Source organism: Ruditapes philippinarum, unplaced genomic scaffold, assembly GCF_026571515.1.
Source record: "Ruditapes philippinarum isolate M1 unplaced genomic scaffold, ASM2657151v2 ctg597_1_1_1_1, whole genome shotgun sequence".
In the NCBI taxonomy this organism is placed as follows: Eukaryota; Metazoa; Mollusca; class Bivalvia; order Venerida; family Veneridae; genus Ruditapes; species Ruditapes philippinarum.
The window spans coordinates 90,024-115,707 of NW_026861555.1; the positions used below are offsets into that span (position 1 = coordinate 90,024).

The 25,684-nt window shown below is 30.9% G+C and overlaps 2 protein-coding genes and 1 long non-coding RNA gene across 3 annotated transcripts; 2 read left to right on the forward strand and 1 right to left on the reverse strand.

Annotated features, from left to right (window-relative positions):
• Positions 1-1,407: 1,407 nt before the first annotated feature.
• LOC132716076 (sodium-coupled monocarboxylate transporter 1-like) lies at positions 1,408-5,663 on the forward strand. Its single transcript, XM_060699233.1, has 4 exons — positions 1,408-1,520; positions 2,401-2,749; positions 5,190-5,255; positions 5,601-5,663. Exons 2-4 carry the CDS (start codon positions 2,408-2,410, stop codon positions 5,661-5,663), a joined length of 471 nt encoding a protein of 156 aa, XP_060555216.1. The 5' UTR covers positions 1,408-1,520; positions 2,401-2,407.
• A 25-nt stretch (positions 5,664-5,688) lies between these two features.
• On the forward strand, positions 5,689-15,508 carry LOC132716077 (sodium-coupled monocarboxylate transporter 1-like). The gene is made up of 11 exons (XM_060699234.1): positions 5,689-5,735; positions 6,444-6,511; positions 7,522-7,676; positions 8,259-8,399; positions 8,755-8,881; positions 9,549-9,637; positions 10,194-10,321; positions 10,949-11,106; positions 14,366-14,592; positions 15,053-15,150; positions 15,501-15,508. Exons 1-11 carry the CDS (start codon positions 5,693-5,695, stop codon positions 15,506-15,508), a joined length of 1,242 nt encoding a protein of 413 aa, XP_060555217.1. The 5' UTR covers positions 5,689-5,692.
• Positions 15,509-23,914: 8,406 nt separating this feature from the next.
• LOC132716071 (uncharacterized) lies at positions 23,915-25,635 on the reverse strand. The gene is made up of 5 exons (XR_009623766.1): positions 25,569-25,635; positions 25,350-25,373; positions 25,097-25,154; positions 24,510-24,565; positions 23,915-24,071 (listed from the first exon to the last, which is right to left on the reverse strand). It is a non-coding gene; the product is annotated as an uncharacterized LOC132716071 (long non-coding RNA).
• Positions 25,636-25,684: the final 49 nt, after the last annotated feature.

The following is a 25,684-nucleotide window of genomic DNA, read 5'->3' on the forward strand; positions in this document are numbered from 1 at the left end:
CTGACTCGATCAAACATTGTCGACAATATCCTTCTTATAGTATTCATATTTGAGCCACGTTACGACAAAACCAACATAGCAACAGTGCATCCGCACATTCTGACCAGGATCCATGCTGTTCCCTTACAAATACTATTACAAGTAGAGAAACTGATAGCGAACAGCATGGATCCTGGTCAGACTGCACGGAAGCGCAGGCTGGTCTGGATCCATGCTGGTCGCAAACGCATTACGAAGGTTTTGTCATGACGCGGCTCATTTGTTCAATCGCTCTTTAAGCGTCTCCATTTTCAATAATAATAAATGCATGTAGTTTTCTTTTGTGGCTGTAACTTTGCTCTTGTTGCATGGGTAGAATCAGCAAAGAGTTGGAGAGCATAGGAAATGCAACACATTCCAGGCCTCTCTGTGCACCAGCATAAACTCCATTGTATTAATAACACTAAAAGTAAAAAATAGCAGTAAAAGATAACTACCTACCGGTATATGCCTGAAAGACTATGAAACCTGCAGTAACCCGAAACCAAACCCAAAAGAAAACAAAACATGTGAAAATCATGACTATGTTGACTCAGATTTCTTGTTATTTCGAACATTATTGCGAAGGATATGGTTGTCTCTTTTTCTTTCTTTCGGCTTATTTCGGCTTTATTTCGGCATTTTGGTTGTTTATATCCGAGACCAGGTACGTATATTAACATATATAATATCCGTACCTGCTGAGACGCCCAATAGGAGTAAAATTGTGCACTGAATTTAACGATTAAAAAATTTACTATGCAGATATTCTGTAGTAAAAATTGAAATAACTGTTATAAGCATTTATGACCGGTGCCTCTTGAAATTTAAGCATAAACGTTGAATTAAAGATCATGGAAACTAACAAAAGACGCACTCAGTAGGGGTTCAGAGGGGTTCAGATAAACTAATTCATATTTTATTGCACAAAACATGATTATTAAAAATGTTACTAAGATAATAAACTGTTGTCATTCAACTCGGTGATTTTAAATCGTAACTTTGTTGAATTGTTTTGAAAACTTTGCACGTTTTGCAACCTTACTTCATGTTTGAATCATTTCCGTATTTTAGTATTTACGCTTTTTACAGTTTTTAGTAATCTTAACTATAAAACAATCGTGTTTGTTTTATGCCAACATCATTAAACTTTCTCGTAATAAAATCTTAGTTAAAACTGACGTTTATTAAGTCTATGACAATATTTGTAAGAGTTAATTTTTATTCAACTATGTGTAAACAAATACATTGAAAATATACGAACAAAGTAAGAAATGCAAACATTTAGAGCTTAGTAAATACATAGTGTAAATTTGATTTATACTCTAGGGTAGATTTATTATAGGGGGCCTATAGACATAAAACATAATTTCAGACAGTTAAACTTCGTTGTAAATTCATCACAGATGAAAATCAAGTGGAATAAAACATTTATGGTCTGGCTGAGTGAAATTAACGAACACTCCGTACAAAGTTAGGCTACTGGATCAGGGACTGAAAGGGTATGTTAAAAAAAGAAGCATTTTCTTATTTCAAAATTGTTGAATTATTTGACTTTATAATTTTATTATAATTATATGAATACACGAGGTATCGGATCAGTTTACATCATTCCTATATAAATAAGGTATTGGTTTGTTTTGGATGAATATGCTATATATCACTCGGAAAAGTGAGGAATTGCCATATTATTATATTTTTTTTTGTACGAGTTGTTATGGATTTTGATTAACGAATAAAAGCCAGAATTTTAATGGTTATCATTAAATAAATAGAAACAAGTTTTTTTACTTATAAATAATTAATACGTAATACTACGAATAATTGATAGCGCTATATGTTGTATTTTTATTTGTACATTTATTTATATTTTGCATCAGAAAATTATGTAACAGAGATGTATTTACATATAAAAATGAACACTTTTGGAAAAAAAAGTTTTTTATCAGTAAACCAAGAAAGGCGAGACTTTTTTTTTCAAATTAGAAGGATTTAAGATTAAGCGTAAATGAATAACTTGTCATTTTATTTATTTAAAAAATACCACTTTAAAGGGAAAATATATAATGTACTCGTACATAAATATTATAGTTAAAGATGTAATTTCAAATACATCAGCATTGTGAACATCGCAATAGGTGTTGCATTAGTAACTTTGCAAAATAGAACAAGACTTATTTGTTTTCGAAATTTACATACTTTTTCTCTATTATTTACTGATTTCGTTAATCAATACGATAATTATAGTGCAATTGATTTATCACTTATGGCAGTCGGTCACTCTTTATGCTGTTGCTTGATTATTTATTCAAGTGCACGAACTGGATTGCCCCTGCATAAAGTTTTAATGATTTTAAAAGTTGATCAAAATTATTTCACCAGATTCAAAATGGCGACTGGAGCAATCTTCCACTGGGCGGACTACCTCATATTTGTTCTTGTGCTTGTTATATCTACTGCCATCGGAATATTCTTTGCTTGGCGGGATCGAAAGAAGCAGAATGCATCCGATTTCCTTCTTGGAGGGAGAAAAATGGGAATACTTCCGGTTTCACTGTCTCTCATGGCCACGTTGTTGTCGGCTGTTATGGTTTTGGGAGTTCCGGCGGAAGTTTACTACAATGGCGCCATCTACTGGCTGATATTGTTTTCCAACCTACTTGTGTATCCGGTTGCTGCACATATGTTTTTGCCCGTTTATCACAACCTAGGTATCACAAGTGCATATGAGGTAAGTTCGAAAACCAAGAAAAATGATACACATACTGATAAATCACAGTGAGTTTTGTTTAAAGGCCGAATATGCCTCAGAAATGCTTTTAAATTTATTTTTCAAAAGGCTTTTAATATTGGTGTACTTTTATAATATCAAAAAAGTTGCTAGTTGGGCAAATTACTAAAACATCTTTTTTCATCTGCTGCTTTTTTGGCAAGTAGTACAGTTATAGTGAATGTGTATTTTGTATGGAAGTCAAAATACTACTTTGTTTACATTTTGCTACTTTTATGACATATGATTCCAAATTTATCGCTACTTTCTCCAGGTAAAAAGCATTTAACATTCTCCACAATCATTATTTAAACATTGTAAAATTCATGTTAGCTTTTCTAAAGAAGATGTCTCAACATATAATGTATTTTGTTTTTGTAACGACTGACCAAGAGTTGGCATATTTGCCTTCAACACGAACATGAGGAATAATGTAACGATTTTAAAAGTTATGCCCAATTCCAAGTAACGCAATACAAACAAATCCAAATATAAACTTATCCATAGATGAACATTAAATATAATAATGGTTAAGGAACATTTCATCTAGCTACATAGCGTTTTTGGTTATTCATTTAAACATTACATATTATACTATCGTGATAATATCTTAACAAGTAATAAAGAAATGTTACACAAAATTGATTTTCCGTTACTTTAATGGGCATTTACCTTGCAAGGTAAGACAATTTTCAAATATTTTCCACTTTGAGGTATTCTGGTGGCCAAACTGACATTTGGAAAACAAATTCAAGCGTTTCGGAATTGCTGCACTCAATTTGCAATGCAAATATTATTACAAAAACTTTGACGATCCAGTACAGAATATGAAATAATGCTGCTACTGTGTGTAAAATCATATTTTTAGAGTCGTTTTAAGCTACCTGCCATTGTCTTAGTTTATTGATTTAAGGACTATGTAGATTTAAAAGCATAAGGTGTCCAAGCGACACCCTTTAACAGTATTATTTATTTTATGAGCAATTATTCTAGCTTTCTGTCCATGCTTAGTTGGCCTTTTAACGCTTATGATGGCCAACTGAGAAACCGTACACCTGTACACCAGTATGTTAATGTAAAACATTTTCACAAGAACATAGTCCGAATTTACTAACGGCGTATCATGTTTTCTTTGCTCAATTTCTTTAGCTACGACTTTTACTAAGGGGTCATGCATTATGTTTACTAATATATATTAAGATGCTCAAATATTCTATACTTATTTATAACATTTCTCACTCAATCGTACAGATCGTAACAAGTAAATACATTTTCTATTATATGTGTCTTGAAGTTCTAAACGTATTGTCAAATGTTTGGATGAACTATGCAAGTAGTTTGTCAAATTTAAATAAAGTTGCTGCTTTAGTGCATTTAAAATACAATCTTTTAATAGACAAAAACACGAATCGGACACTATTGATGTTGAAATTACTATCAAACATTCCGATACTGTTCTTTGAAAACTTTGTACTTTTTATATATACATGTATAAGATTGACTTGAAAATTAAGCTTGCAAACATTTACATAGGGTTAATATGATGTGTGATTTACGGTGCGTGTGTCGCGATTGCTCTAACGGGACACCGTAGTGGATGGTTCTGTATAATATGTCTAAATAAGAAATTGATTACTTTGAATTGAAAATGTTCTGTCAATTTTGGTTATTGAACGGGGGTAAATTATAACCTTCAACGAATGATTTGTATTTAATACATGTAGTAAAAAGCTAAGTATGATTCTATTTTTCGTAACGTTCTAAATAATATTGATAATAAATGGTGAACTTTAGAGAATAAAAATGCCATAGATTAAAAATCGCAGCTGTAAATTCATCATTTAACTTAAGAACCGTAAACTACAACTTGACACTGGTTCTTAAGCCTCCTTACCTTTACAGTTTATGTATTGACAGGGACTATAAAACTGTTTATTTACGTATTAGTAATTAATCTCTTTTGCGTAAAGTGCACTTTCTATATGTTAAAAGAACACTTGTAAAGGAGTTCAATAATGGTTAATGGATTTATAGGTGTTAAAGGTCATGCTAAATGAGGGTTTTTAGGATCGATTGCCGTATAAATTATTAAAGCTATTACTACCTTAAAATAACTCTTAAAAGCACTTCCTCGCCAATTTCGTTTATTACCGCTTAGAGATGCTCTCCATCAAATACACTTTGTCTTGTTTAATATCTTAATTTTTATACAAAATATATATGCTTACTCGTACCCATCAATTTAATATATAAATTATATATGATTATAATTACTCCATGATTATATTACACGTGTATAATTATGTTTTTATTTAACATTAAAATGTTTTTGGTACTATTTAATATGTTGTAATAACGTAATACTGAACGATTTTAATTGCTCACTTAATGATATTTCCAGTATTTAGAGATGCGATTCAACCCCCTAGTGCGTATTCTAGGCTGCATTGTCTTCCAGATCCAAATGGTAAATATTTTGATCTTATTTTGTTCTTCATTATATACATAAAATACAAGTATATATGTTTTATCTTTCACAATTAATACGAAAGCAAAAGCGACGATGGCGATAATGATAAGAATAATGTTTATGGTCATGATGATGAACATGACGACGACGACGATGATGAAGATACTGTTTATGATAAGAATAATTATTTCAAAGAAAAACAAAATTAATGAATTTTTCTCAATTTGTGTTATAATTATCTTATGTAAACTTAATATGGAAACATTCATTTATTGTCTTACTTTTAGCATAAAATATGGTACATACGTATTTTATCTTATTATATGATTTTTTTTATCAAAGGAAGGAACTAGATGGGTGATTTTTAAATTTGATATGACAGGTCCTATTCTTATCATAGATTAATTGTCATAATTTTCTTGCAGACACTAAGTATGTCAATGGGACTCTTTGCACCTGCAATTGCTCTGAATCAAGGTGAGATTATACCTTTGACACACGCACTCATTTAATTATCATTCCATTATCCTTGAAGATAATTTCATTTTAATTTTAATATCTAATTTTGCGCAGTAAAAATTGCTTTCAAATGATAAAGATCTTAACATTTTTGTATACAAATTCGCTCATTAGCTATACCATAGTAGTGTAATGTGATTAATTGAATGATTTATAAATGTAACTTATTGATTAATGTAATGTTGTAATGTAATGAAAAATCCTTTTCAATGATAAATATCTACACATATTGTACAAACTTGCTCACCAGCCATACCATAGTAGTGTAATGTGATTAGTAAAATGATAAGTCAATGCATTTTATTGATAAATGTAATGTAATATAATTAATTCCATGGGTTTACGTTTTCAAAATGAGATCAATAAACGTGCCTGCTCATAATACTTGGTAGTTTAGCAAAGTCATTATTGCAGCTATAGTCTAACCCACCAAATTTGAATATTTCATTTTTATTAAATAAAATAGGAAAATCATTAAAAATTTAAAATAAATGTCATGTTAAACCTGACGTCAAATCTCTAGGCATGTTTTTTTTTTTTCCATTTTTTTCATGTACAGAAGTTCAAGGGTTAATAAGATACGATTTATTTTTCCACAGTTCTATAATTGCCACTATCGTTCGTGCAAGTTTGCTTTATCTTTTATCTTAATGTGATTGTTTCCAGTAATGAACATCGACATGCTGATTTCCATCCTTGTGATCGGTGCCATCTGTACATTCTACACGGCTATCGTAAGAATAATATTTTTAAATAAATTACTTTAATACGATAATTATGATAATGATGCTTTACATACAAAAGTTGTTTAAAATTCCTAAAATAGCTTTGTTGCTGTTATTCCAAAGCTAAATGGGGCGTCCGTGCTCGAGTGGTTAAGGTCGATGTCTTCAAATTACTTACCCCTCACCGCTGTGGGTCCAAATCCCGACAGGGACTTTGGAGACTTTCATATGAGGAAGCTATCCAGCTAGCTTATGGAACGTTGATGGTTCTACTCAGGTGCCCGTTTGTGCCTTAAAAAATGCATGGAAAGGCACCTAAGGTCTTCCTCTACCAGTAAAGCTGGAACGTCGTCATATGACATATACTGTGTCGGTGTGACGTTAAATCCAATCAATCAAAAATGCTATATCTTTATACTTATTCGTCTAATACAACGATATAGGCAGTGTCTGCAGTGCATTATACATAATACACACTTCTAGTAAAATAGATTCATAAAAGATGAATAATTTGCATTTGATGACATATTAAGAGTTTACACCATAAACAATGCATTTTTTCCACCAAAATCCCAACAGCAGTATTTTGTCATTTGATTGCCCTGTTCCTTACCATTCTCTAAAGTACGGACTTGCTAATGACGTTCATAGAGAGGGAACCGCAATCTCCATGGCAATATTCATATCAAGATAGTGCTTATCTTACAATCATAACTTATGCTAGTACAGTTTCAAGATTGTTCATCTCATATCTGTTTGTTAGATAAATTGATAGATCCTTACTCCGACCTTTTATTTGTATAACTATAGATTTAACCGCAAACATATACATGTGTTCTTTTTTGTTAAGAATTATGTAGTGAAATTCTTATTATAACCCCAAAATCTGATAATTCAAATAAAAAAGAGATTAGGGTCATGTAGGGATCTATGCATTCTTTGCCATCAACGTAAAGTTTTACAGAATCCCCACATGCGTATTACCAGCAAAATGTACACTTGTATTTATCTTATTTTAGGGCGGTCTTAAAGCAGTGATGTGGACCGATACGTTCCAAATGGTGATTATTATGGGTGGAATAATTGCCGTTCTAGTGCAAGGATCAGAGGAGGTCGGCGGATTCAATAAAATATGGGAAACAGCTAAAGACGGGGGTAGACTGGATATAGTTAAGTAAGAAATACAATTTTGCAAACTATATCAACATTTACTTTCAACTTAGAGTCTAGTAAGAGATACGATTTCAAAAGATGCCAACGTTTACTTTCAACTTAGTTAAGTAAGGGATACAATTTTTAAAACATACTTACATTAACATGTACGTTTGTACTTTAAACTTAAGTTTGCCTATACAATTTCGGAAGATGTCATATGATGTATGGACAACGGGCTCTACCAATATGCTCATCTTCTCATGAAAACTAGCTATGTATATCTATAAGACAATGAAACTATGTTTGAGACAAAGAAATCTGTGAAATACTGGAAGTTCAGTGGTTTATTTTTTCTAATTAAATATAATTTTTATGTTTGTTCACTGGTAATAAAATTATGGTAAAAAGTATTTTTTTATTACTAAGTATTCATTAGTTCTAAATTGAATGGAATCGTTCACTTTTCATATCTTATGTTTTTCTTGCCTAAAATGTGTAATACATTCCATATAATTTCGAATTCATTATAATATCAAATGGACGTCCAGTTTTCTTATAAAATAGTAAAGCGATATTGTAGTATACATCATTTTTATTACAGTTTTGATCCCAGCCCTTTAGAGAGGCATACGTTTTGGACGTTAGTGATAGGCGGAGGAATAACTACATTAACTGTCTATGCCGGGAACCAGGCCATGGTACAAAGATACCTCAGTATGGAGTCAATCAAGAAAGCTCAAATGTAGGTCAAAATAAAGTGTTTTTTTTTTAAATAAATATTGCAATAAAATATAGTTAATCTGCTTCATGTAGTTATTGGTTTTCACGTTATCTGTTCCATTGCTTTTCTTTTTAAAGTTGCGACGTACTTTACTTCAGTGTAGCTATAATGACATTCTTGTTCCTCTCTGAATATTTAAATATGTGTGAACCGGCGATAGGGGTGTGAAATATATTTTTTCGTTCCTACTTTTGGGGATTTTCCCTCTTTCAGTTAGTTGACATTGTTTCATTTGTTTATGTGTTACATTTTTGTCATGCCAGCACATGATTAGATTGTTTGGGGGGTTCTTTCACGGCCGATACCTCTTTTGTAGCGCCCTGTATCTACAGTTGCCCGCCGGAGTTATAGTGACAACGCTGTTTGTGTATGCCGGACTACTTTTATTTGCCAAATATCCAGTTGATCCTATCTCAGACTGCACTATATCGCTTCCCGACCAGGTATGGACACATAAAGATTTAGAACTCCAAGTAGTTGTTAAGTTTAAGAATATTACTGATTTAGAATGTGTGTAGGTTCAATAACGAATTCGATAAAATTGTATTATTTGAGCTCCCTAAGGCGAGCATAGTACGAGTTCAATTTTCTTTCGATGGACCTATACGAATATATAATTAATTTTTATAACATACTCAAAATAAGGACAGTAATTTTTTTTAATTGGTGCGCTAACATTGTAACGGTAACAAATAGCGTAATATATTAACGCAATAAAGTGTATAACGCATGTAACGTCGATTCAGAATAATTAGGTGCTGGACCGTCCTATATAGCTTTTATTGAGTCGAAAAAGAATGTAATACATTGACACATATATTTAATGATATGTAAAAGAATTTCGTTCTCATTAAAATTAAATTTTAAATTGTTAACCCTTAACCTGCTGAATTTTTTTTTAATGGACTTGTCCAGCTTCCACTGGAACTGTCTATTATCAATTTAGATTTATCAGGAACATCTAAAGTTAGTCAGCCAGTACTATAGAGTCTAGTCAGACGTCTGGGACGTGCAGGCAGCCCTGGCTCTATACTGGCGACAAAGGCTTATTGCTTTTGGTTTCAGCAAGCTAAGAGTTAAAGTTAGTTTTGAATGTATTTCTGATTTCAGTTAATACCATGGCTGGTAATAGATGTATTAGGGGACTTCCCAGGCTTACCTGGAGTTCTTCTGGCCTGTATATTCAGCGCATCTCTGAGGTATGATCTTTTGATAAAGTCTTTTTGAGAATAAAGAAAATTACTTCATATGAACTGAACACACTAAATATCGTGTAAACTAAAATTTAAGTTACTATAACATTTCCATTGTATTTATAATATTAGATAACTAATACCAGAGGAACACACGACAAAGTCGGAACAAGTTGAAAAAAAAATATGAAAAACCTACTAGTTTTGTGTATGCACTATCCTTTTTTGTAATATTAAGACTCGACGTGCAATCAAAATAAAGATGTGAATACTATCAAGCTCTGTGATATTAAACTGTTTAAAATATTTCCAAATTATTTGATTAAAATAGCTCTAGTATTTTTTTTCAAATTGTTACCAATTAAGCACAACGCCTAATTCCAACATTTTGCTTTTTAATAAATAAATATAAACTATTAGGTCGAAACGTAATGCCAAATATGTCAGTTTCATTGCTTGTAACAGTGAAATTTCATTTTTATTCAAACGAATTTTCATTTTTTTTTCGTACAAATTAAACGACAAGAGTTACATATGTATTTATATGCACATTGTTTTACAGTACGGTTTCGTCCGGTATAAATGCAATAGCCTTGGTATTCATGGCAGATATCGTCCAACCTGCATATCTGGCTATAAAAGGAAAAACTCTCAAAGAACCTAAAGCAACTATAGTCTCCAAATTTATAGGTAAGTCCAAATCATTCCGACTTGAATTTCCGAAAACTTTTAGACATAAACTACACCGTAGAGTTGTAATTATTTCTGTTGAATAATGATGCAATTTTGCATATTAATATTGCACGTTTATTTTAACCATTGCTTTAGTGAACTTTATCTATCAAATTAATGACAACATGATATTTTGTTTTACTTCTTTTTTCGGAATAAAATTAGATAGGTATTCAAGTATTAACAATATAATGATTATAGTACTCAATGAGTTCAAAGAACGATTTAAAAAAAAAAGAAACGAAAAAAAAAGTCATTTGTTTGGAAGGAAATCTTCGTCTAAATCAAGACATTTAAATTATACAACTAATGCTTTTTTCAACTCTAATACTTCATATATTAAAAATGTCAAGGGTTATAGTACTTTATTGAGGAGAGTTATGTCTTGGGAAGATAAGTTTCGTTCAAATTATGCTTTATCCAATTGTACAATCGTAATACTTAGGTTATAGCACTTCCATGAACGTTTTGAAAAGGGAGTTATTTCTTGGGAAGGAAACGTTTGTCTAAATCAAGACTTTCAAATTATACAATTAATGCTTTGTTTTCATTATCAATAATTAATATCTTAAATGTATTCCACAGCAATTATCAGTGGCGGTGTAACAATAGGTCTAGCTTTTATTGCTGAGCTGTTTGGGGATTTAATTCTACAAGTTGCTCTTAGTATTTATGGTATGATTGGAGGTCCATTGCTCGGTGTGTTTGTGTGCGCCATGTTTATACCAATGGTCAATGAATGGGTATGTTCGAAACCGTACTTTGTTCCTATTATTCTATGTTCTTTGAAAAGATACTTTGTAGAATATGAAACAAGTTAATTTTGCAAGTAACATTAATTAATTAAATGATAAATATTCCCTCAAGACGATAAACGCAGAAAGAATATTTGTTTTCACTAAACGTTTTCACTGCGGTATACCGTACCCCGGATATTGCTCGATATTATGAGGACTTTCATCCCATTTCGCGACATTGAACGGGGAACGAAGGTAAGTTCAGCGACGATATTTTCCAAACTAATGGCTATTTCATTTGTCTAAACGAGTTTTATATATCTAGAGGTATGTTTGTAGCTCTAAAAGACGTAAAAATATTACAGCTATTTGTAAAACTGATTAAACTACCCCTAAACGATCCGCTGCTCACTAGAAATACTGACCGCGATACTGTAGAATCGTTAGAAATTATTATATTACCAATATAAAAAAAAATTGAATCGAGCAATTTTTTTATTCACAATCCAAGTATGCCTTGTCCAAATTTCAGGCAAAAAGTGTGAAAGTACAAAAAGATACAGGCCAAAAAAGATACAAGACAGTGTACCGAGTATTGATTTTAAGTGTACAGAGTATTGCAAAATAGCCCAACTTTAGTGTACAGAGTATTGCAAAAACAGAATGAACACATTAGTATGGAAACTCGATATTTTTGATTAATTTTTACGTCTGTTTATCGATTTTATTTCATTTTCTGATAATGTACTTGTTAATATGATATTTATTCAAATATTTCAGATTCAACAGTGCATTTTCAGTGTTATTACAGTTCTTTTCCTACGGGCAAATACAGAGATTTAATTTCCAATTTGGTTGAAAATCACACTATGGATGAAATAAAGTGTGCGCGGGGTCGGAAGCAGGGTAGAACCATCAAAACTTACGATAAAAAACTTTAAATACATGTCTCAAGACACTTTGATCAAGGAGACCCATCTCTGAAATGGACAAGAATAAAAAAAACATATTTAGATGACATTAATAAAAGGTTTTACAGGGCAAGTTTGCCTTAAGAAACATATCGACGAAATTAATAAAATATTGGCCCCAGGGCTAATGCCGTCCAAGCATGCCGGTATCGTCTTAACCTTTTACTGCATGAGCATAATGCGAAAAATGGCTGTTTTCAAGCCTCTTGTTACAAGTTCAAACTGCTATGAAACTATAAAAATGTTTCAATACTGATCAAAATCAAACGGGGCACAAATGTTAGCTGGACCATAGCCTGTGGAATAGCATGCTCAATTTTAAATTTCCAATTATCATGGCAACAGGGTGGGGGGGGGGGGCGTCTCAAAATTGCCAAAAAACTCTATTTTGCGTTGTTTTTTCCCATCAAAACTGATTTCAAGGTGCACCAACTTCTCAATTGATTGATTTAAAGTCTTAGGTTTTCGGCGTTTATTACACGGTACCTTTAAATCGACCTGAGGCCATTTAGCCCCCACAAGTCCCAAGTCTTCTCGGCGATTAGAGGGGCTACTGCCCCGCTTCAAACCCCCAAACATAAGGGGGCACATCCCCCCCGCCTACGTAACCCCCTTGATGTACCTTTTTAATGGGGGTGGCGCCGAAAAAGTGATCACTCTTTTGAACAACATTTCTCAAACGAAAAAACCGTGTTTGGGGCCTAAATAGCGCATGTTTTACACTATTTGAGGCCTCAAAAGGGGTGGGGGAGTAAAACCTTCATGAGGTAAAAGGTTATAAGGAACATAACCTTTTTATTGCATCTGCTGCCCTTTATCATAATCTTATCAAAATCTATTATTCGGTTTTTTGAGCTGTACCCGCTCGGCAGTCATACGGTAACTCATTGCTAATGGCGTAACAAAAATTCACGTGCAGACGGTCTGCCGTTGCTAGAGTGCAGGTACAAAATGCCCGAAAGTTACCTTTATATGGATTTTTGGCATAGTAGGAAGTCGGTTGATATTAGATATTGGCACACTTGCTCAATACCGTCTAATATTGGCAATCTTGAGGCAGTATTAATGCACTTTGGATGCATTTTTTACTATTTAATTAAAGTAAGATATGCAATAATTATTAACAAATTCTGGAAAGGTTGACCCTTCGATAGCAACGAGAACATTTTAAACACAGAAAATTGCTGAGTTCGTTCGGCTGAGATTTTTCACGAGCAGGAATGAAAATATGGATTATTCGCAGATGTTTCCAGTAAAGTACCTCCGAATTCTGCATATTCTGCACATATAGTGTAAATAAGTATACACAGTAAGAAATATTTAAAATTAAATGTGGTAAATACTTTGTGTTTACTACTTGCATTTACTCTTCATTGATAACCAATACTCGTTACACTAAAAGCAATACTCGTGACACCGGCGGGCAACTCCAACGCAATACTCGGTACACTGACATGTGTATTTATTCTCAAAATGCACTGTCATCTGAGGTTCTATTGTTGATTGAACATTTACAACATAAACATTATCATCATTATCACATTTCACTCGATTCAAGTTTTTCTTTTAAAGAAGTATATGCACAAAAACATCAAATTTGATTGATCCGAGCTCATTTATCATGTGAGCAAAGAGACGAATTTTACCTCCTAATTACATTTCAAAGCTATTTCTCAACATTTTTGGGGTTTCAGTAACTAGAGAAATTATCGTAGTATTTGTTTTTCTACAAAATTTATATCAAACCGATTCAAAATGACTAAATATCGTCACTAAACATACCTTCTTTCCTCGTTCAAAGTCGCGAAATGGGATGAAAGTCCTCATAATATCGAGCAATATCCGGGGTACGGTATACCGCAGTGGTTTTTGTCTTGATTCATCTTCCATTTAAACTGTTTATGTCTTTGAAATATACAAATACACATTTCTTCATTAGTATTTTTGTTGTTTGTTTACATACATGTACATCTATCTATCTATTCATAACAGTAACTAGATATAGATCTAGAACAACATTTGTATAAATACATACAGATAGTAATTTTATACCGTTTTGTAAGAGGACCACAATGGAAATCAAGGGACCACAATAGAAATAAGAGTCTCACTGTTGTGCTTTTCTTGGTGTTGTGTGTATGTCATGACTTATTTATTTATTATTTATCTTTACTTATTGTTTTAAATGTCCATGTAGATTCTCTATTCTATACCAAAATAAATCTATCTATGAAATACTAGTAGATCTATTTGGAAAGTCAAGTGTACAACAGACAATGTCATGTTTTTTTAAGGGAGCTGTCAGTGGGCTTCTTGTTGGATTAGCTATGTCATCATGGCTGTCTGTCGGTTCAATTATGATGGCAAATGACAATAGGCCTCCACCGCCGGTATGCTCTGCACCCGATAACGTCATCGGCAATATGACAAACATGACGTCAGTAATGACGTCAGTAGTGACGACATCAATGACAACAATGATAGACAATTCTACAGGCCCAGTAGAGCTGGAGTCATTAAGGTATATCTGCTTTAATCAATAAAGTTTGGCATTTCACTAAAATAATGAAAATATTGTTATCGCTAAACATTTTTGTATGACATATAATAATTATGTGCATCAGGTAAATAAACTAATCATTTTACAAAAAAAATTATTGTAGCTATTCCTATATAGATCTATTTTTCAAAGTAAATCCTCTAACTAAAATACTGATGAATGATAACTTAAGCTAACATTTTCTTGTCCACAAGGAAACAAATGTTGCTAGACCGCATACATGCAGTGTACGTTCACTGATATTTACTTTGATTTTTGCTCGACATACTTTTCTGTGTCGGTACTATTTCGTTTTATTCATTTTATATGTTTTTAAATTTCTTTTTTTATTTTATGTTAAAACATAAAATAAGATAAAAAAAAATTTAAAACTGCTTGCTTAACACATTATTTGAAGCCCGGCTTTTTTCTCTTTTTATAGCCGGTTAGAGATGTTTTACAGTCTATCATATCTCTGGTACAGCGCTTTTGCTGTTTGTGTGGTGATTTTAGTGGCTGTTCCAGTCAGTTGTATTACAGGTACAATACATATAATTGCTATACGTTATATATGTATATTAGTTTTACTTCATGTTCTGAAAACGACGCAAATTCTTCAAACGTCTACAACCAACAAGAATATATAATGAAGCATGTGTCTTGATTTCAAGCATATTACACTTTGACCAATAAGACACCATGCAAAGCCTATAAATTAAATATAAAAATTATGTGATTGTTTTCGTGAATTGTATTGTGAAAACGTATACAGATCTCTATAAAATATGAATAAGTTCATTGCATAGGATCTTTTTTATCCAGAAAAATATTGTATAACAAAACCGATTAAATTTTTAACTTTTTTTTCAATCTTAATTTAAACATTTTAGTACAATAAGAGGATTAAGAACTACACGTATGTTTTTTTTCGTTACAATTCATTTTCAGGTGGGACACGCAATAAGCCAGTCGACCCGAAGCTATTGTCACCCTTTTATCACAAAATGGTCAGCTTTTCTTCTATCATGACCAGATCGGAAGATTACAAGGTAATAAATAAAATTTTATTATTTTTATCATTGAAATAATTTATACGAATTGTTCAGAGATGTCTCTATCATTTTAATATGATGTCAGCATTCGTGACAATGATACATGTCTATTATTATAATAATATTAAAGACATGATATTGTGTTCACATCCTTGAGTAAAATATTCTATTTACGGAAATTTATTGAAATCTACGAATTTCTTACTAAATATGTCTAATTTTAATTTTAAAAAATGAATATAAAATATGTATGGGAAGCTGTGTTCTCTATTACGGGTCGATAAAAGTTGGTCTTTTCTTAAAAAAACCATAGTATACCGTATCTTTTAAGTCTGTGACAAGAAATGGAAAATTTGAATTTCTGTGTGCATGCTTCAAAATATTTAACCTGTTATACTAGTATTTGTTGATAGAAATAATATTGCATGCTGTTCTTCGAAACAAGTATTTGAAATCAGGAGGTAATTCATTATTTCAGGAAAATTCCCAAACAAATGGAGATCCGAGAACAGTATTGTAGGGAAAACAATACTTGTTTCAAAATGGTATTTTACCATTTCAGTACATTTAATTTTTGTTTACAATATGCCCGTAGATATCTTTTAAATTCAATATTTTAGTTTAAAAACTTTTATACCAATAACATAGATATTATCCGTTATCCGTTGTTAGCATTATTTTTCTTGCATTTTATCCGTGTTCTTATGTTTTATATCATTTATTTCTTGTAGCCTAGATTATTGATTATTTAAAATTTGACATACATTAAACTTTGTTATAAACAGCTGTACAATATTTTCTTTATAAGACACTAGATTTTAGTTATTTTTATCCTCTTTTCATTGTTATACGAAGGTTGTCTCTCTTAATCGTGGATTTTAAATATAGCCTAAAAATGGGATTGATAAATTGATGGATGGATGGATGGATTGATTGAATAATATCCGTAATCTTAGAATGATTCGGAATCATTTTGCCTAAAATTGTTCTTTCTTTTACCAGTTATAGATTTTCAATTATTATTTTTATCCATATTACAAATTATAACATTTTATAATAGCACGATTAACATTGGAACAGGTTTGTATCTTAAACACTTCATGATAACGTAGTAAATGTTAAAATATATATGAGCCGCGCCATGACAAAACCAACATAATGGGTTTGCGACTAGCATGGGTCCAGACCAACCTGCGTATCCGCGCAGTCTGATCAGGATCCATGCTGTTTGTTTACAAACCCTATAACAAGTAGAGAAACTGATAGCGAACAGCATGGATCCTGATCAGACTGCGCGGATGTGCAGGCTGGTCTGGATCCATGCTGGTCGCAAACCCAATATGTTGGTTTTGTCATAGCGCGGCTCAATTATTTACTTTTCATATAGTTCATTTTGTTTGATCAGTGTTTCTTTAAAACTTTGTTGAATTAGTAAGGGATATGGTATAACTAAAAAACAAAATCACCCCTGTTTGAAACATCCTTGCTAGCATATTCTTGATGAAAATTTTCGTAGATTAAATTGATGTCGAAATATATTCGTTTTTGATGCTTAAATGTATATTAAACTGCATTTTCTTAAGCATATCATTTTCAATATTTATACATGGTTTAATTAAAAATAAATAAATAAAAAAATAAAAAAAAATAAAAACACAGACGATTTCCGTATATTTTACTTCATCTGTTTTTTTTCTGTAACTATTCAATACTACATGTATTAGTTTTATATTATTGTTTTATTATGATAATAATAATATTAAGTTTCTTTTTTACATTAACATTTCTTTACTGATAAACGAAAAAGTGCTTAATGCAATTGGAAGCCATGATTTCAAGCACAGCCGCTTTTTATTTGATCACTTTGCTATATTTTGTTTTTAAATTATTCTTTGCAGGATTGCAATGGGTTGCACAGCGATGCACATAACTACACGGTTTATGCCATAAATTCGGACATTAATTCAGAAAAATCACGTATCAACGATTTGTACACTCCAAAATTTGATACCAAAATGTAAAAGCGGTCCAATTATCGCAGCAAAACCGGATTATTACAAAAAAGTGTACCAGTTTTCAAACATACATATATGAATTTGCTATAGTTTTATACTCCTCATCATAAGATAGGATATCATTTAGCATTTAAATTGTTATTTTAATGTCAGGTTCATTTAATCTTAAGAATATAAACACAATATGAAAACTTTTGTGTAGTATTAATTGACTGTTTATTCTATCAAACTGCTGAGTTATGTTTGTTTAATGTTAAATTTGTGTGAACACATATGTCATGCGACATATAATTTTTCCCGTTCGTTTTTATCAGATTGTGATAATTTACGTTGGTTTTATGGAAATACTAGTTATTAATGTATAGATTTATATAAGGCTTATTATTAACCGTTATCCTATTTATATATTTTTGGGGCGACTTTTGAAGGGCATTGTGATAATTGATATTGATTTATGAGAATGAAATATGTTACATAATTTACCTCTTTCGCTCATCCAATAATTTTCTAGCTTTATTTGAGCATTGATTTAGGATGCATGCTTTACCGGATACGCTACCTCAAATCATTTTATAGAAACGAAACTGAATTTGTACGTTTTTAGCATACAACTAAAATTTAATGTATTTTTTAACTTAATTAACTGAATACGCTACCTCAAATGCATTTTTAATTCGTTAGATTTGAACACTGATTTACTTGATATGTTTCATGATTTAGCCAATACGCTAGCTCAAAACACTTTATAGAAACTGAATTATTGCTTTTCATTGCTTGTGTTTGAGCAAAGAACTGAGATTTGAGATTTATGCGACTGATCGCGAGATTTATCGAATATGCTACCTCAAATGCCGTTTTAGATATAGAATTTGTTCTTTTTAGCATACAACTAAAATTTAATGTATTTTTTAACTTAATTAACTGAATACGCTACCTCAAATGCATTTTTAATTCGTTAGATTTGAACACTGATTTACTTGATATGTTTCATGATTTAGCCAATACGCTAGCTCAAAACACTTTATAGAAACTGAATTATTGCTTTTTATTGCTTGTTTTGAGCATAGAACTGAGATTTGAGATTAATGTGACTTACGGCGAAATTTACCGAATATGCTACCTCAAATGCCTTTTTAGATACATAATTTGTGCTTTTTAGCATACAATTCAAATTTTATGGTTTTATTTTAAACTTAATCTACTGAATACGCTACCTCAAACGTCTTTTTATAAACAAAATTTGTGCTTTTTTGATCATAGAATTAAGATTTCAAGAGTTACCGAATACGCTACCTCAAATTCCTATTTAGGTACAGGATTTGTGCTCTTTTAGCATAGAATTATGATTTTCTTGTTTTTGTGACTTGATTTACTGTGTACGCTACCATTTAATAATGCCTTTTAGAAACAAAATTTGTGCTTTTTTGAGCATAGAATTAAGATTTCAAGATTTACCGAATACGCTACCTCAAATTCCTTTTTAGGTACAGGATTTGTGCTCTTTTAGCATAGAATTATGATTTTTCTTGTTTTTGTGACTTGATTTACCGAGTACGCTACCACAAATGCATTTTTAAATACAGAATTTGTGCTTTTTGAGAATAGAATTAACATTTCAAGATTTACCTTATATGCTACCTCAAATGCCTTTTTAGATATAGAATTTGTGCTTTTTAGCATAGAATTATGATTTTATTAGTCCCCTACCGGTTTACCGGAGGGGACTTTAGGTTTACCCTCCGTCCGTCTGTCCGTCCGTCTGTCCGTCCGTCAGTCCGTCCGTCCACAAAACTGGATCCCGCGATAACGCAAAAAGTACTGAAAATATTTATATGAAACTTGAAATATGGATAGATGGCAGATTGGAGATTATGCACGTCTTTCTCTTTTCTTCTTATGTTGAAAATTCTGGTTGCTATGGCAACAAATAGACTGAAAATATGGCAAATTTTAGACATAATCTGGATCCAGTGATACTGCACAAAGTACTGAAAATATTTTTATGAAACTTGGCATATAGATAGATGGCAGTATGGAGATTATGCACGTTTTTTTTTCTTCCTACGTTGAAAATTCTGGTTGCTATGGCAACAAATAGACTGAAAATATGGCAAATTTTAGACATAATCTGGATCCAGTGATACTGCAAAAAGAACTGAAAATATTTTTATGAAACTTGGCATATGGATAGATGGCAGTATGGAGATAATGCATGTCTTTTTCTTTTCTTCCTATCTTAAAAAATTCTGGTTGCTATGGCAACAAATAGACTGAGAATATGGCAAATTTTACACATAACCTGGATCAAGTGATAACTCAAAAAGTAATGAAAATATTTTTATGAAAATTGAAATATGGGTAGATGGCAGTCTGGAGATTATGCACATCTTGTTCTTTTCTTCCTATGTTATTATTATTATTTCTTCCTAAAATTATGGTTGCTATGGCAACAAATAGACTGAATTTCAAGATTTCTGATTCTAGTTTTTACGTATTTTTCACTGTAAGTTCTTTATTTCTAAAGGTATTTTCTTCAAACTTTAAATATAAGTTTCTAGTCATCAACCACATCATATGTGACAAGGTTCACAACTCTAGCACAAAAATAATCAGACTTTCCTCTCTTGAACTTAGAATTTTCATGAAAAAAAAATGTTTTTTTTTTACTCTTTTTTACTTCAAATTCAAAATAAACATTAATTATCAACACCTTCATTACTGATTGTTCTTTGTTACACTATTATCGTGTATGACGTCTTGCATCTTTATTTCAAGACTTATCTCCTTTTTAAGATTTTTTTTTAAATGTTATATTTTGATAACAGGGATGTTTAAAAAAAAACTTTTAGAGTGTCCTTTAGTCCGTCTGTCTGTCTGTACATAAAAACTGTTTCCTGTGATCACTTTTAAAGAACTTTTTCGACAAATTTACTTAAAATAAAGACATAAGTGAATGGCCAATGGCCCTTCAGAATGTTGCTGGGGTTCTAACCGGTAGGGGACTTATGGATTGCTTGCAATACTATGATAATTGCTTGTTGTTTTTGTAACTTGATAACCGAAACCGCTACCTCAAATGCCTTTTTACATACAGAATTTGTGTTTTTTTAGTCTTGTATTAAGATTTCAAGATTTACCAAATACGCTAACTCAAATACCTTTTACATACAAATTTTTTGCTATGTTTTAACATTATTTTATAGTTTATGATACATGTTTAGTGATATACCTCAAATACCTTTTTAATTTGTTATATTTGAACATTGATTTATTTGATATGTTTCAAGATTTACCCAATACGCTACCTCAAATCACTTTAAAGAAACAAATTATTGCTTTTTTATTGCTTTTTATGAGCATAGAACTGAGATTTGAGATTTATGTGACTTATGGCAAGATTTACCGAATACGCTTCCTCAAATGCCTTTTTAGATAAAGACTTTGTACTTTTTAGCATATAATTAAAATTAAATGTATTTTTTAACTTAATTTACTGAAAACGCTACCTTAAATGTCTTTTTAGAAACAAAATTTGTGCTTTTTTGAGCATAGAATTAAGATTTCAAAATTTACCGAATACGCTACCCCAAATGGCTTTTTAGGTACAGGGTTTGTTCTCTTTTAGCATATAATTATGATTTTATTGTTTTTGTAACTTGATTTACCGAGTACGCTACCTAAAATGCCTTTTTAGATACAGAATTTATGCTTTTTTGAGCATAGAGTAAACATTTATGTGACTTTTTACGATATTTACCGAATACGCTACCGCAAATGTCTTTTTAGATGCATAATTTGTGTTTTTTACCATAGAATGTTTAGATTTTTTTTGCAACTTGATTAACCGAATACGCTACCTCAAATGCCTTTTATATACAGATTATTTTCTTTATTTGAACATTTTTGCATAGTTTATGATATATGTTACGTGATATACCGAATACGCTTTCTAATTTGTTATTATTATTTGAACGCCGATTTATAAATTTTTTGATATGTTTCATGTTTTACCGGATACGCTACCTCAAATCACTTTATAGAAACTGAATTATTGCTTTTTTTGAGCATATAACTGAGATTTATGTGACTTATTACAAGATTTACCGAATACGCTACCTCAAATTACTTGTTAGATACAGAATTTGTGCTTTTTGAGCATAGAACATGATTAAACGTGTTTAGTAACGTGATACTCCGAATACGCTACCTCATCTGCATTTTTAGGTACAGATTATGTACTATGGTTGAATATTTATTGATAACTTATTGGATATGTTACTGGTTTACGCTGTCTCCAGTTCTTTTATGGATACAGAATGATAGCCACGTCTTAACATAATACTATTTTGTGATTGCTTTTATTCTTTTGTTTAATTTTGATAAAATATGTAGATTTTATTTCTTTTTTTCAAAATTTATAGCAACTGTTAATCATTTCAACGGACGCTAGATTTGCATTTTGTTTTCTTTCCAAAGGCAAAAAAATAATGCATTTATTGGATATTGGGAATAATTAAACATTTGAGTTAAACAATGCTATATATATCATGAGTGAAAGATATGGTGAGCATTTGCATGGCTCTTAAATGAATATGTAAATATTATTATGAAATATATTATGAAATATATCACGTGTTACTTATTCCTTTGCTCGCGTTATATCAATTTCAACTTTAAAGTGTATAAAGCTTTACCTGATGAAATATTTAATAAAAAACAGCATCAAAATAAAGTTGTTTTCATAACCATATTGTCGGTTTTGAAAGATTTGTAACAAGAATTCTTCGTAATTTCATACACATGAATAGTGTATTAAACAGAATAAAATGTTTCGGAACAAAATATTTCTGCTGCTATTTTAGTAAGTCTGGCGATGATTTTCACATATGCCCACTCTCTTTCAATAAAATATAATGACAATTTCTTTTATTCTATGTATTCTGTAATCATTAAATCACAATAAAAAACAACAGCAAAAATAATTTTACAAATCCACAGACAGCAAATATGTAGCTTTATACACTTTAAACTGAACTCAATTTTTTCAGAAGAAAACAATGTGTTGTGAAAATGAAATCATTTACTCACAAGAAATATTTTACAAATGAGCATTTGCGCTTCCTTTCTGTATGATAAAAAAAAAAGAAACAAGAAAAGAAAAAAAAACAATCTTAACATTTACATATGAACAACTTAGATAACTATATAATAAATACTTGTATGGAACAATTTTTTACAAAGTATAAATAAAACATATTCCCTCAACCATTTAATAATTAAGATATATAAAACATTATCACAGTACATCCACGCTTTATTTTCAAAAGAAAAGTATCAACATTGTCACATAAAATATGCTATTTTTTCTAAATATCTTATTGTAAAACATACTCATTTTGTATAATGTATATTTTTCTTTGCATATTTCTACATTAATTTTCATTGTACGTAATGCATTTTTTTCTAAATTTCTTACTGTTGTAAAACATTAACAATTTTTACATATTTTTCTTTGCATTTTTACATGAAATTTCTAAATACTTAATAAACAGTGTACTAAGTCCATAAAACGACTTGCTTTATGGATTCTTATTTTCTCTATTTTATTACTGAAAATCATAATACCAGGCATATCGCATTATCATTCCGGAAGCAGTTATATGGCACGACTTAATTTGTATATTTGCACAGCTTGAGCGCAAATAACAGCACTGTACCCTATAACCACTTTCGAGACAACATTGTCATTGACTGACTAGTAAATAACATAACAATTTTGTTATTGTAAACTATTCATTCCTTCATCTAGTAAGGAATAGTTTTTTTTACTTCATCACTTTTCAACATAATTAAACTGAAGGCAAACCACTGACTAATTATTTAGTCTCCTTCAGATATGTGTAACTGGGTAGCAGGTATACCCTTCTAAATTCCCCCTCCATCTCTAGTAGTATTATAATAAATATAGACACTACTATCAATGTGTGTGTTGTGTCGAAACATTATTTGTTTATTGTACAGTCATGTTTATATCTCTCTAGACATTATTTGTACATACGAATTTGTGCATGCACTGTCATTGAAAGGATATAACGCCTCAAATGAATAAAACGTGCACATCAAAAATGCCACTGTTAATTGTTGGTAGATTTTGATAAATTTCTTTGTTAAATGTCACAATAAGCTTAAACTTTTAATGTCAGACGTTTCGTGCTTGTAAAGAATAATGTTCTTTCGTTTTAAATTTCAGGCGAAACATTACCTAACAAAAATGTTGGTATATTTTTACATCAATAAAAATGTCTTCTCTATGGTAGAATATGCTAGTTTATTTTTGTTTTCTTAATTTGTAAGCTTGTATAGGTTGTGTACGCCGTCGGGACAATGAGTTTACCTGAAAAACAAATGAAACATCAAGTTCAATATTATTAAGTATACAAAAATTGTAGAATTTATTTCTGTTCAAATGATAAACGCCCAATAAAATCACAAGACATACTATATTGATTTTTATACCGTGGAAACGATTTTGAAACATATTTTGTATTTTAGTCGATCAAAATTATGTTTTGGTATCATTTTATAACAAATTAAATGTTTTATCACAGTGTATAAAGAAGCAATTTAAATTTATTGTACATCGCTAGACTAAATAAATTTGAAATAATTTATAGATAACAATAAAAAGCAGCATTAAAATGGGTAACCGTTTAACATTAGAAATACAGGTCCGTTTATAATGCACTTATCTTATACATATATAATGCCGTGATAAATATAGTTTAAGATATGTAATGTATTAAATTGAATAATGTAACTAAAGGCTACATACTCATCTCCCTCGACTTCAGCGACATCGTCCTTTTGGATTGTGTCATCTGTTGCCGCCTTGAAAATTTAAAACACAATTTTTAAATATCTTGATAATTTAAGTGGGTGCAAAATACAACAATGCAGCAAAGGCGCTCTGGAACCTTTGATAATGTCAAAACAAGTATCTCTGCCATCTAAAATGAAACTATCGTTTACTTCCACAACACAATTAACGATATAAACTCATTTACGAGTATTTTACTGTTTGACTTTTTACCATTTCGATAGCTAAAATGATATTTGTTGCATGAAGTCGAACACATACATAATACATCAGTTTTACATATTATTTCCTTAAGTTGTCCGAGTTAATGTCTATTACAATCATATAATTCAAAATACAAGGCGTACGTTCGTGCGAGTATGTGTCACTCCGTTACACAGACTCTACTTTCTAGATACACTTTATTAACAACTTATATAAGTTTCAGTTTCGGTTTTACATCAAATCTATAAATTGAAATATTAGACCATTAGTAGCTGAATCATGTTATCATTTTGTTAACCAGATAATATTGTACACATAAAAAGCCTAAGAACACCAACCTCTGATATATCTTCATCATTTATGTCTGCCGAAGAGGCCTTCTTTGTATTGAGTTCTCTGAAATATTACATTCATTAGAATAAAAAATGACATCAAAATCAATAAACTAAAGAGATATTAAAAGTTATATCTTTATAATGGAAGAAATTATATATTTGTTCGTTATTTAACTTAAATAGAATATTCACAATTAATATAATCTGTCTTTTTTTTCTTTGAAATTCCAAAATTCAAGAGTAATCTTTTACATACCCTTTATCTGAACATGGAACTAGCCTGAAAAGTAAAGACGTACATGTAGATTTCGTCGAGTTTTAGCTATACTAAAAGACATTTTAAACATAAAATCTCAGCTAACGTGATATCGAATCTGGAGTTATAAAGTTTTTATATTCTAATTCAAGTGCATAGTTGAAAATTATCTGTTTGAGTATGCTTCATACATTTGTATATTAGAAAACCATGACATACTTAGCCTCAGTAACAATGGATGATGCCTCGGAGTTAACCCCACTCCCATCGTTTTCGTTGAGTATCTAAATGCAATTTAAATGTTTAATGTATATTTACAATTTGAAAAATGCAAT

What these genes read in the sequence shown, in the direction of transcription:
- LOC132716077 (XM_060699234.1), top strand. Translation starts at nt 5,693, where the DNA reads ATGTCAATGGGACTCTTTGCACCTGCAATTGCTCTGAATCAAG. An exon ending in CTATATCGCTTCCCGACCAG is followed by an intron (nt 8,882 to 9,548) that starts GTATGGACACAT and finishes TTCTGATTTCAG; the next exon opens with TTAATACCATGGCTGGTAAT. An exon ending in TACCAATGGTCAATGAATGG is followed by an intron (nt 11,107 to 14,365) that starts GTATGTTCGAAA and finishes TGTTTTTTTAAG; the next exon opens with GGAGCTGTCAGTGGGCTTCT.
- LOC132716076 (XM_060699233.1), top strand. Translation starts at nt 2,408, where the DNA reads ATGGCGACTGGAGCAATCTTCCACTGGGCGGACTACCTCATATTTGTT. An exon ending in GTATCACAAGTGCATATGAG is followed by an intron (nt 2,750 to 5,189) that starts GTAAGTTCGAAA and finishes TGATATTTCCAG; the next exon opens with TATTTAGAGATGCGATTCAA. An exon ending in TTGTCTTCCAGATCCAAATG is followed by an intron (nt 5,256 to 5,600) that starts GTAAATATTTTG and finishes TTTTTATCAAAG; the next exon opens with GAAGGAACTAGATGGGTGAT.